This window comes from Cebidichthys violaceus, unplaced genomic scaffold (genome assembly GCF_023349555.1).
Source record: "Cebidichthys violaceus isolate CVI_PGR_0920_01 unplaced genomic scaffold, fCebVio1.0.p SCAF_6, whole genome shotgun sequence".
NCBI classification, from domain to species: domain Eukaryota; kingdom Metazoa; phylum Chordata; class Actinopteri; order Perciformes; family Stichaeidae; genus Cebidichthys; species Cebidichthys violaceus.
Window position 1 is genome coordinate 9,892,676 of NW_027176816.1, and position 13,112 is coordinate 9,905,787.

At 43.4% G+C, this 13,112-nt stretch overlaps 1 protein-coding gene across 1 annotated transcript; it reads right to left on the reverse strand.

Moving 5' to 3' along the window:
• Window positions 1–103: 103 nt before the first annotated feature.
• Window positions 104–12,902, reverse strand: emc1 (ER membrane protein complex subunit 1). Its single transcript, XM_068732706.1, has 22 exons — window positions 12,778–12,902; window positions 12,219–12,346; window positions 12,052–12,117; window positions 11,825–11,918; window positions 11,615–11,743; window positions 11,382–11,508; window positions 11,057–11,206; window positions 10,727–10,894; window positions 10,383–10,454; window positions 10,082–10,180; window positions 9,826–9,922; window positions 9,048–9,164; window positions 8,199–8,398; window positions 7,844–7,993; window positions 7,368–7,529; window positions 7,124–7,243; window positions 6,814–6,951; window positions 5,679–5,852; window positions 2,079–2,289; window positions 1,861–1,945; window positions 1,647–1,776; window positions 104–1,010 (listed from the first exon to the last, which is right to left on the reverse strand). The coding sequence occupies exons 1-22, from the start codon at window positions 12,867–12,869 to the stop codon at window positions 831–833; spliced, it is 2,889 nt and encodes a 962-aa protein (XP_068588807.1). The 5' UTR covers window positions 12,870–12,902; the 3' UTR covers window positions 104–830.
• Between the last annotated feature and the right edge of the window lie 210 nt (window positions 12,903–13,112).

Consider the following 13,112-nt stretch of genomic DNA (forward strand, 5'->3'; position numbering starts at 1 on the left):
TGAACTAAGGCTCAATGTATTTTTTTCCACATCAGAACAATGATATGTACCAATAATACATTTTTGCACACAAATTGGGAAAACAGAAAAAAAACACTTAAACTGGAGTTCTGTGACAAATTTTAATGGAGCATCAACACAGGCCGACAGGGGATCACTGATGGACATTTTCAAGCATGTGATGGTGAAAACAGTGTGACTGTGCCTTTGGTGGGAGAGTCATCAGGAAAGTACAAACCATTTATTGTCCATTCTGCATTATCTGCTCACAGTTCACAGTTCATTTACCATCAAACCACATCACAGGGATTCCACAGGATTTAGGTATCAAATCAAGCTCCCACATGTTGCATGTCTACCGTCTCTTTTTCCGCTGACCTCCACATATACTATCACTCTCCATTAGAGAAGTCTAATGAAGCAGAAATGTCACAAACGTAATCTTGGAAAAAAAACAACATTGTTTTAGTATCTAACTTTCACATGTGTGGGAATTTCCAAACTCCACAATTTATTAAATCCTGTTTCATTCACTTGTAATTAGTTATGCGTTAAACATTTAATCAAAATTACAAGGCACAAAAAAACAGTTATTCTACCATGAAATTATTCCATGTGCTTGCAAAATAAGTTAAAAAATAAACACATAAAAACCTCTACTAATCCCTCCTCTCACCCCCACCCCACCGTCCCCTCACCTCTGCAGTTCCTTAAGGGCCTCATTGAATTTGGCCTGTGTTCTTCTCCAGGCGCTGCCTCAGCCGTCTCCTCGGGCTGAGGTCCTTCGTGCAGCCTCTGGGCTGCAAGGGATGGTAATTTTGACAATTGCTTTACCGCCAGGCCCGGTTGAGCAGTTTGACTTCTGCCAGGCGTTTGCTGATCATGGTGGCAAAGAAAAGTGCAAAGAGAACGCTACTGATCAGCATGTAGTCGTAGTCATCTTTCAGTACATCAAACTGCTTCGAGGGATAGACACGAGTCTGGTAGATGTCGAGACCGTATGCTACCACCTATAAGGAAAAAAAACAACATTGTCATATTGACTGTACATTTCATTTACTTGAAGGGGGATGAAAACAATGTCTTGACTGAATCTTTTTTTAGGCCATTACTCAGTATTATGTCAGAAAAAAAAAAATCCCTGCTCTGGGTGCATCTATTATTTATTTAATTGATAGGGACAGAGCACATTAATGAACATCAGTATGAAAATACAAGATGTAAACATGACGGAGTAAACATGACGATGCTAATTTACATCTGTAGTCCCAAGGCAGGTAACAAAAACAGAAACATTACATGTGATTACAATATACAGATACAAATATACAAGCTACTGGTAGAAAAGACAAAATACATTGTGCTAATGTCATGTGATTGTGTCCTAAAATAATAAATACATAAAATAAAATATTCATCCTAAACTATCATAAAGTTAGCCTACATGCCAGTGGTTGTTAATTGTATGACTCTAAATGGCAAGCACATATTAAGAAATACTGGCACTAGAGACCAGGATAAGTTAATAAAGATATTAGAAGATGAACACCACAAATGAAAACAAAAAAACTACATCTTTTTGTCAAAACATTTTCTAAAAACAAGCAATTGTTATATTTTTGTCACTATGTTAATGGAGGACTCACCAGGCAGGTTGACTCCAGTCCAGACGGGGCAGTGTAAATTCCTCGCACTCTTGATACAGTCTGATTGTAGTTGATGAACCACTCTGTACGGATCAGCAGCTCCGGTGCGTACGGTATCAGGTTCTCTTCCCTGGAGATCAAGTGAATGCGTTAGACAGAGAAAAAATAAAAAGTCAATGAAATGTTTCAAATCAAACTCGACTGGAAGACGCACCGGCTTTGCTCCGATACAATTTCTGGCCTCCGAGGGTCAAGGAACATCTTGGGTAATGACAAAATCCCTCCAGATGGCAAGCCAACTGTGATGAAGAAAACCAAAAGAGTAATTTTTTTTATTAAAAGTAACGAGGCAAACAATGTTGTAAAGAAGGTGATTTACTCCATTGCAGTACTACACTGCAGCCCAAAAATGTGGAGCTGGCTTAAACTTACCGAGCAAATGGCGGCTGGTGATGCCCTTTTCGGTCAGTGTGGCCTCCATGGCAGAAATTGAGGAGGGGAAAATGTAAGACTGTTGAAGCACCTGAGGAGCATGTGGCCGATCCAGAGAGCTGAACACGGTGCTGTTGTAGAGCTCCATCCCTTCATACAGTTCAATTACGGAGAACTCATTCCTGCGAGACTTGGTGCTCCAGTACTCGTACTGCGGCATCAAACAGAGGCAGGGGACACATTAGGATCACTGTTTCCCTTCAACATTTGCCTACCGATGTGTTCAATTACAGTGTGGGTGCTTAGTCATTTTTATACAGCTGCAGAGAGCAAACACCATATTCTTACTGTAACCAAGCAAAGGACAACAAAGCAAAACAAAATACTTTTCATTTTTAACCGTAAGCGTGACTTTAACACGCCGTGAGCCAGAGCCGTGACCCCACTAACCTCATCTATCCTACTCTCTCAGCTCGGGGCGAGCAAGTGGTGGCAGAGGGGCTCTGGAACTGCCAGTCGGCAATGCCGAAAGCTGAGTTTATCTCAGGTAACGCTTCTTTGCTCTCCCTTAACTTTCTTGCTCTAACTGAGACCTGGATCACACCAGAAAACACCACCACACCCGCAGCCCTGTCAGATGTGTACTCTTTCTCTCACACTCCCAGAGCTGCGAGGCGGGGTGGTGGTACTGGCCTGCTAATTTCCCCAAAATGGAAATACTCTCTTGTCTCTGTTCCACAGTTCTCCCCGTCCTCTTTCGAATTTCATGCTGTTACTGTCACTTATCCAGTCAAGCTCACCATTGCTGTTGTGTATCGCCCACCAGGGCCTCTTGGTGAGTTCCTGGAGGAGCTCGACACATTAGTCTCGCACTTCCATGACGATGGCTCGGCGCTCATCCTGCTTGGTGACTTCAACATCCAGACCGATAAGTTTGAACCTCTTCTTTCCTTCCTCTCCTCCTTTGACCTTTACCACTCCTCTTCTCCTCCTACCAACAACACGGCAACCAGCTGGATCTTATCTTCACTAGGCACTGTTCTACTGCTAACCTCTCTGTCACTCCCCTCCAGCTCTCTGACCACTATTTCATGTCCTACTCCCTCTCCCTAGCCTCTCCCCCATCACTTCCTCCACCTACCCACATGGTTTCTACCCGGAGTTATCTCTGCTCCCTCTCCCCTGCTGATCTTTCCTCTTCTGTTACCTCTGCTCTCCCTGACCCTGAATCCTTCTCTCTCCTATCCCCTGACACTGCTACTGATTTTCTCCTCTCCACCCTTACTTCTTCTTTGGACAAACTCTGACCCTTCACCTCCAGGCCTGCACGCCCAACTCCACCTGCCTCGTGCCTCTCGGACTCAGTGCGTACTGATAGACGGCGCCTAAGAGAGGCTGAGCGTAAGGCAAACTCCCGGAGGACCTTCTTAACTTCCAAGCTCTTCTTTCCACTTTTTCCTCCTCTCTATCTACAGCTAAAGCTGCATTCTTCCGCTCTAAAATCCTAACCTCTGCTTCCAATCCTAAAAAACTCTTTGAAACTTTCACTTCATTCCTCCAACCCCCACCCCCTCCTCCTACTTCCTCCCTTCTCCCTGATGATTTTGCCAACTTCTTTGACAAGAAGGTAAACGATATCAGATCCTCCTTCTCTCAGCCCCCCTCTCCCTGTCCACCCTCTCTCAGTGTCCCTGTCCACCTTCTCCCTCTCCACCCTGTCCAGCTCTGCCCCCACAGCTCTCCCTCCCATCTCCATGCCCCATCTTACCCTATCTGGCTCCTCTCTCCCCTAACGAGGTCCTCAACCTTGTTACATCTAACCGCCCCACCACGTGCTCCCTTGACCCAATCCCTTCCCCTCTTCTTCAGTCTATTGCGACTGAACTCCTTCCTTTCCTCACCCACCTCATCAACACATCTCTTGTTTCAGGATGCTTTCCCACGGCCTTCAAGACTGCCAGAGACACCCCCCTTCTGAAGAAACCATTACTTGACCCCTCTGATGTCAAGAACTTCAGACCGGTTTCTCTTCTACCCTTTCTATCCAAAACACTTGAACGTGCTGTCTTTAACCAACTGTCTTCCTATCTCCACCAGAACAGCCTTTTGGACCCCCACCAGTCCGGGTTCAAAGTGGGTCACTCGACAGAGACGGCCCTCCTTGCGGTGACAGAGTCGCTTCACGCCGCAAGAGCTAATTCTCTCTCCTCCTGATTCTCCTGGATCTGTCTGCGGTGTTTGACACTGTGAACATCATCAGATCCTCCTCTCCACCCTCGAGGGGATGGGCGTCTCAGGCTCTGCACTCTCCCTGTTTGCATCCTACCTGACGGGTCGATCGTACCAGGTGACCTGGAGAGGGGCCGTGTCGGAACCACGCATGCTGACTACAAGGGTTCCGCAAGGTTCAGTCCTGGGCCCCCTTCTCTTCTCGCTCTACCCAACATCTCTGGGTTCTGTTATTCGCTCGCATGACTTCTCCTACCATTGTTATGCCGATGACACCCAGCTGGTCTTGTCATTTCCCCCCGGTGACACCCAAGTGGAGACGCGCATCGCTGCGTGTTTGGCTGACATCTCCAAGTGGATGACGACACACCACCTCAAGCTCAACCGAGACAAAATCAAGCTACTGTTCCTCCCGGGGAAGGGTTGCCCGCACCGGGACCTGTCCATCACCATTGATGATACCGTGGTGACGCCGACTCGGACTGCAAGGAACCTGGGTGTGACCCTGGATGACCAACTGTCATTCTCAGCAAACATTTCATCCATTACACGCTCCTGCAGATTCCTGCTCTACAACATCAGGAGGATTCGTCCCTTCCTCACTGACGAGACAGCGCAGGTTCTCATCCAGGCTCTTGTCATCTCCCGCCTGGACTACTGCAACTCTCTACTCGCCAGAGCCCCGGCGACGGCCATCAGACCTCTGGAGCTTGTCCAGAAAGCCGCAGCTCGCCTGGTGTTCAATCGCCCCAAGTTCTCCCACACAACTTCCTTTCTCCGTTCTCTACACTGGCTACCTGTAAGAGCTCGCATCCAGTTTAAGACTCTGGTGCTAGCCTACAGGGTAGTGAAAGGAACAGCTCCTTCCTATCTCCAGGCCATGGTCAAGCCTTACACCCCCGCCTGACCACTTCGCTCTGCTGCCTCAGAGGTCCCTGCGGCCGATCGACCCGGTCACGGCTGTTTTCTGTCCTTGCCCCACAATGGTGGAATGAACTTCCCACTGACGTCAGGACAGCAGAGTCGCTGTCCATCTTTCGGTGCAGGCTGAAAACCCACCTCTTCAGCAGGACGTGCTACCCTGAGCCTTCCACTTAGCACTTATTGTATTCATACTAGCTTGTAGCACTTATTGTATTCGTATTACTTATAGCACTAACTGTTTTTCTTGTTTCTGCCCTGTACTTTGGCTCTGAGTTATGCTCTGCTTCATGCTCTTAGATGCTTGTTTGGAAAAGGAAATGTACTTATGACTTCTGGGGACTGGTAGTTCTTTTGATTACCAATGTTGAATGCACTTATTGTAAGTCGCTTTGGATAAAAGCGTCTGCTAAATGACTGTAATGTAATGTAACAGTAAATATTACTCACCACCACCCAATTTTCAGAGTGCACAACATGCACTGGTCCTCTGGTCTTTCTCTGAACAGCGTCATGGATGATGCGACCAGTCACGCCATCAATCAGGAGGATCTCGACAAAGCTTCGCTCCTGATGCAAGTCTGTGCTCTCAGTCACCACAGCCAGTAGATTTGGGTTTAGGTACTGTGAGCAATTAGATGAAAACACAATTCAGCATCTCGATCAAGGTTAAGAAATCTCTCTTTTCCATAACAACCCTGACTTTAAAAACTATATTCTGCAATATGGCAAATATATACTATTTGGGATGTAGCAGACTACACACGGGAAATATACATTAATGAGACAATCCCTTTGATTTGTTTTATGGCCATTTATGTAGCCAACTACAGTTAGGATACATTGACCTTAATTCTTCTGTCTTAAAGAAAGAAAACAAGTAAACAGTTCTATTCAGCCACCAAAACCTGTTAAATATAAACAACCTTAATGGTAAGGTGTAATGCTAAGATGTAAAGTGGTGCTTAACGTTTGAAGAATTAATTCACAAATATACAGAACCCAATAAATGACAGATTATGAAAATGGGCTAGTTGACGGTGTTTGATAAGGAGGTATTATTTTGCTGTTACAGGTTGGCTGTCAGATAAAATTATGACATGGATATATTGGCACCACTAGTAGCAGGGCCTAAAACATGGAGTGTTTTTTCCCCACACCACAGATAAAGCTCAAAGTGTGGGAAAGACACCAGTCTATTGTTCGTCACACACTTTTGCATGTTGGGATGTAATAAACATTGCAATCTCCAGAATCCCATGACAGAGCTTTGGAGTTTTCTATCGCTCTATCGTTTCTAGTGTAAAAACCCTAGCAGAAGAAAACAAGGTTTAATCTTATTCAGAGTCAGTGGTGAAAAGAGGATATGATTCATCGGGGAAACAGTGACATGAGGTACAGCATTTACTTGGAAAGTTTTCAGCCTACATCAGAACACGAGGAGAGACTCTGTCTCTCTGAATGAAGTGGTACAGCGAGAAGTCGAGGCAACAGTGACTAAATCCAGTACCAATAAGAGATATGATATCATTTTCAAACTCTCACACCACAGTGTTAATAAAGGTTTCAGGGGAAGTTATCATACCTTATAGAGGACACTACGATCTCCCATTACTCTGCCCTGGGAGTGCACATGCTCATTGGGCCTCTTCCCTTTGATTGAGACAATCCTCTGTACCTCGGTTGGCATGACGATCTCCCAGATCAGCTCAGTTGACAAGTCCTGAGTGCACAAAAACATTCAGATTCATTATTTTTGCCAATCAGTCATCTGTGAGTTAAGTATCATTTCATGGTGGCTCGCTGTGAGAGCAAGAACAATAAAACAGACTTCTGGTAACCAAAAGTAAAGACTGGTGGCAGCTAGGCGTTTCTAAAACGTGTCCAAAACTTGCCGTTCGTAGTCTGTAGCCAGAAAGTCTTCCCTGGTTGGAGTCAACAAGATAAAAGAATATGGACGAGGCCATCTCCTGGAGCTGCTGAAGTACATTCTTTGTGGAGGGAAAAGCAGACACCTGTGGAAAAACAACAGATGCATACAAGTTTACAAGTGTTGTGTTGCCCTGATGCACATGGATACGCAACATGTCTGTATCTCTATTAATTAAGACACAACGTTCATCCGAGTTTGCCACTGACCTTGTACTGGTCATCAACAAGGAGTAAGACTTTAGCATAATCCTGGTCCATGAGAGGCAGCATGAGTGACTGAAGTATCGGCTGAGGCAGAGCAGGTGGGGTGACGTGACTCTTCTTTCCAAAGATGGGATTAAATACGTGGAGTGTGGCCAGGCCAGTGTCCTTATGAAAAAAAAATAGAACAAAACTTAATACACACCACATCACCAGTTACGCCAAAGTTTTCCTTTCAGGCTCAGGTAACTGCAGGAGAAAATAGTAATCCGCTTTTGCCTGCGTATCAGGTGTGCTCAGTAGAAACTTCAAGTTCTCTCTCTTGAAGTCCCTCACTCTGTGCGAGGTACAACAATTAGCTATTGATCTTCTGAATTCACAGCTAAGTAATTTGTTTAATTTATGTTTGTGAGACCCACAAGATAATAAAATTGACTCCCGCGCTGAATATCTTCAAGCACAGAGCTCTTGTTGTCAGATACCTTGTCTTTGATGAGCAGCGTGCACTGTGGCGGATGAGGGAAGTGGGCAGTGGTCCGTTGCACCATTAGTTTGAAAGCTGCATTCGATGGGATGTTGTCCAGGTAGTGCCTCCATAAAATACTGCCGGTCTTGCTGTCGATACCAAAGAGCTGAAGGAAAAATAAGCAAAAGGGAAAAATTAAGAGTTTCTTGGAGGCCTGATGGAGTCTATTAATTAGCGTTTGATTTCACTTAAGGCCTGCCTGACCATAGACAAAAAACTAAAACTTGTTTTACCACAAATGTGCAGCTCATCTCGCCTGAAACACTACCATACATTAACCTCCAGGAGAGGTTAATGCTTTAGTCTCGTACCTTCCCAGATGCAGTAACCATGACCATCATCTTCTGCAGGTTGAACTCGTCTCTGGAGAGGGTCTCAATGGTCACGTCGTTTTTGACTTGACTGCGAGGCTTCCGTGCGTCGTAGAACAGCTTCCAGAGGTGGGCGATCCAGGCCTGCAGCAGGATGAGCTGAGAGGAGAGCCTCTTCAGCAACATGGACACCAGGCCGTCTACACAAATTACAGAGAGAACACAGATGCTGCTTCAGGACTTATAGTGGATTGAGAATCACAACTTGGACATTGTGCAATCGCTATTGAAGGCAAAGCGCTAGTGTACACCAATAACAGGGATTTTAAGACAATAACAGGAGAACCTTAAGATCCATTAATCAAGTTTTATATAAGAAAAGCAGAGAAGTGCGTTACCTTGAATGGCTGAATCCAAGCGAAGCAATAAAAACAAAGACAAAAGAAAGTGAAGCAAACAGCAATCACGTGGACACACCCAAAGACATCTGTTTTTACCAGGCCACCAAGCCTGTTGCAACCTCAAAATGAACTAAACTACAATTTTGATGATTAAATGCAGGTGCAGTTGAAGTAAGGATTAAAGTAAATGCAACAATTAAGTGGACTTAACCATGAGTTCTGTATTAGTGGAACATTTTTAAATGAAGAACCAAGCAAGCTTGACAAATGAATCCAAGATTAGGAGTTGCACGGCTGCCTTTCTCGACCATGCAAGATATTAGAGAACTACTAAGAGGGAGTGAAAACTGAAAGTAATGGATAAAACACTGAATATAAAACCGCAACAGTACTTGATGCTGGAAAATGAGGAGGGAAACACATGAAGGGGTTCTGGTTTGACATTTACCAGCCTTTTTGCCAAACTCTCCCTCCAGCTCTGCCTGCGTTCCTGTGAGAGGCAGATCCACCATTTCCATTGTCACCACATCTGAGAGGGCCTCCTCTCTCGTCCACATTACACGCCCTGGAAAAAGAGACTCATTATTGTTCTGTAATCATTCATTCCACTTTACACACCCTGTGACAGTATGCAGTTTGCGTTGACGCTTTCCGTGGACTACAACATGAAACACTTGTGCTTGTGGAAAGGATGAGGATTGTGTGTACATTATGAAAACCGAGATCCCGTTTGTGCTCCACACAGTGGTCTGATGTTCGCAGTAATAATGATGATTAAAAAGTGGAATTTACCGAAATGTTATCATGAGCTCAAAGTATGGATTACAAGTCTCTGCACTTTAGAAAGAAGTGCTGAATCTCAACAGTAAACACAATCAGTGACCGACTTTTTGCTTTTTCAAGATATTGTTGGCTATAAATACCATGTGATTCCCAACAACCCACCATCGGCAGACATCTGTATTGAAATAGCATATCCTCCATTTTCATGCATAATAAAAAGCAAAAGGTCAAGAAGTGTGTTTTTGCGGGATCTGGCCAAAAACTAAATCCTGAAAAAAAAGGTTCTTATTTTTAATTAAAATGTTCAGACTTTGGTGCCCCTCAGTGGTAGGATTAAAAAAACACACCATGGCAGAAAGTATTGCACGCAAATAACTAAGATACAGATCAACAAAGCAGTCTTTCCAATACTAACTAAGCTTCCAGTTTTTTTCCATCCATACCTGGCTGTTGTATGAACGTGAGTGTGTGGTCCTCTGTCTGCACCATGACCCTGTAGCCAACAGAGTCGTCTTTCTTGAGGAATGCTTGTACATGCAGCTAGAAGACAGAATAAAAACGGTGTCATAATGTTAAAAGAAAACACTGCATGTTTAACTATATTAAACTGAGGGTAAAGTAAATCGATGAAGCCTTGGTGACTTGACCAGCCAGATATCAAACATGCTGGAGAATCATTGGAGAGAAATTTAAGCTCACCTTCTCTGGTTTCCCACCATTTGGATCCAAAGTAAAAATCAGTGTTGTGTCGAGAAGTCTGCGTCCAGATTCTGCACTAAAGAGGTTAAGACTGCAAGCCTATAGGGCATAAAACAGGTTATCATATGAATCATAAGAAATGCTTCTAATCTTGAGGGTAACACATTTTATGGAGCACACAAAGAGACAACCAAGTCTGTAGAAAAACCTTTTGATAAATACACTGTAGTTCACAAAGAGAGCACAATGACAAACCACATAACTAAAAAAAAAAAGAGTTTATGATTTCACATTAACTCACGGTTTTATTCTTGGGCGACATTACAGCAGCAACAGTCTTCTCTCCAGGGGTAGCAAATGAAACCAGCATGGCCTAAGAATCAAGACAAATGAGTTAACTATTTTTTTTACTGCTTCTTAAAATAACAATTGCAATATCTCAGTATGACACACTGAGATTGACCCCTTTTTAAATAATAAAGATAAAGTTACCCAATAATTATGATATATTCGAGCAACAAAGTCACATGTACATTTTAGACATGGAACTAAAGCGTTTATCCAGCGTGACTTCCAGTACAAGAATTGCAATATCAGAACATAGACTATCATGCATGAGAGAGAAGTAGTGAAACAGTTACTTACAGGCTTGAAGTCTCTCAGTGTAACTATCTGACCATTGCTAAGCTGGAGAAGCAGGTGTTGTTCTGGCCCGAGCTGAAGAAAGAATTCTGACAGCGGCGGGCGAGCTGGGTTGGGCTGAGTGGACACCAGCATTGGTTGGAAGCCGGGAGTGACTTCAAGTCCCAGAGACTAAAAGAAGAGAAATGGTAGCGTACTTTAAAAAAAAAAGTAATACAAAAAAATGGTGAAATGCATTCACACACAATGCATGTGTGTGAATGAACAAACATGGAGGAACAAACATGGTCATTTTACAAAATGAAAAGTTTTTGGTTTCATTGTGAGGGGTACCTGCAGGGGGATCTGGGTCATCTGTGACTGCTTATGCAAGTCAAGCAGGTACAGAGATCCAGCTGCTGAGTCCACGCACGTCAGCATCCCCTCGCCGATCACTGCACAGCTGGCCTGTATGTTGGACAGCCACGGAGCTTCCACTGAGATCTGAGGACAACATAAGCAAAAAATTGGGGAATTTAATAAATATAGTGCAATACTACAACTTTACTTGATGTTTTCAAAACCATTTGCATTGTATTTTTTCCCCTGAGTATTATATAAAAAATATTTTCAATTTAGTCTACAGCATTTATATAGTGCTACAATGAATCAGGATTACCTGCTTGATTATCTCTCCATCCTCCAAACTGTAAGCAACAACTGCAATGTGGGAATGAGGAACAATTCCCAGTGCATACACTTCACCATTTCCACCGGAATAAACAGCCTGGTAATCCACTGTTTCACTGTTGAGATGAAAAGACAAACCGTTATACAGCGTTAATAATGACAATCCTGTTGGTAAACATAAACGATTAGGACTTAATAACATTAAAAAACACATCCACTTGCCTTTCTGGTAGATTCTCGACCCATTTTTGATGACCATTAGAAAGGTAATGGAGAGAGATGACAGTTTTCTTTAAAACAGCCACGTGTTTCACGATGTCTTGCTGTCCAACTAAACATGCGGACTGGAAACTAAAAAGTGTAACAAAAATGGTTAACATCTGTTCAAAACACAGACAATTCTTAACAACAGCCAATCAAGGAGGTAATCACCTGCCAGAGTCCAGCACAATCTCCCAGTTCAAACCACCAACATTTATGTCCCAGGAGCGCAGCTGGCGGCCATCACCAACCACCAACACCGCATCTAGGAGACACAGACAGTTTTATGAGACATCTGCTTTCAATAGGGGAACTGAAAAGGTGAAAACTCCAGCAACACTTTTAATACATATAACAATTATAATATAAGACAATAAGGGAACTAAAACCCAAATCACCTTGTCCATGTTGCAGAAGAGCGTCGATGTTTCCCTCTGGCCCAGTCATATCCACATGTCGCCAGACTGTAACAGACGGTGAATAAATACCAACATAAGAACACAAAGTATGTCAACTGAGAGACGGGTTGTCTGTCTGTACTTGGAACCTACTAGAAAATACTCACGGAGTTCTCCAGTCCTGGTATTGAGTGAAGCAAAAACATTGTTCTCTGTTGCCAAAAGCACCTTTTTGGATGACTGCACATGTGTGTCGAAATGGGCAAAGCGAACCTTGCCAACATATTGCTGCCTCCTGTAAATCACAAAAGAGAAAACAACCTGTCAAAAAGCAAATAACCTAGAATATAATTATAGATGATTATAATAATGCTGAAAAGTACAGCAATCCCTACAGGGATCAAACCCAGAGTTATTCAAAAAGCTAATTTATTTAAAAAGAAAAACGAAAATTTTGGTTTTCAAATGTTTAGAAATCAATTTCAATAACATTTACTATAACACAGTGAGACAAATTAAAAATTGTTAACAAGCCAACAGCACCTGCAGTAAGCTAGTAAAGGTTATGTTTTAAATATCTTTTGTAAAAATCGGTTCTTTCACAGTCCAGCCCAAACACACCGGGTCGCAGCTAGTGGCTGTGACAGGTGTTAGCATTAGCATTTCCCCATTAAAATATGGCCCTAAACAACACACATATGTGATCGTTCTATAGATTCCTCTTACCAGTCAAATTTCCCTACTTGGTCCTCAAACACAGCCTCGACAGTGCTGCATAACAAGATACATTTCAGGCACAACAAAATTAGCTTTTCCATTGCAGCAGGAGCTTTAGCTTGCTCTTCAAGAGAAGGAGGAAGCCGGAAGTTAACGTGCTTCCTTCTCGTCTTGTGACTAGAAGGTGCTGCTCTCTACAGGGCGGAATGGTACACAGCCTCACTGAATGTAATGGAGTGATCGCACAGAAAATAACAATTTAAAAAATGTTTTAACTTTCATGTGTCCACAAAAGTTCTAGTGCAACATAGTTGTAATTAGATGTGATGCATCTTCGTCTAAAG

Bases quoted from the DNA above. Each gene is read 5' to 3' on its own strand.
- emc1 (XM_068732706.1), bottom strand. From the start codon at position 12,869: ATGGAAAAGCTAATTTTGTTGTGCCTGAAATGTATCTTGTTATGCAGC. The intron at 7,244-7,367 runs GTCAGTGGCAAA...GTTTTTCCACAG, and splicing joins TTGTTGATGACCAGTACAAG to GTGTCTGCTTTTCCCTCCAC. The intron at 2,290-5,678 runs GTGAGTAATATT...TTGATGCCGCAG, and splicing joins ACTCTGAAAATTGGGTGGTG to TACGAGTACTGGAGCACCAA.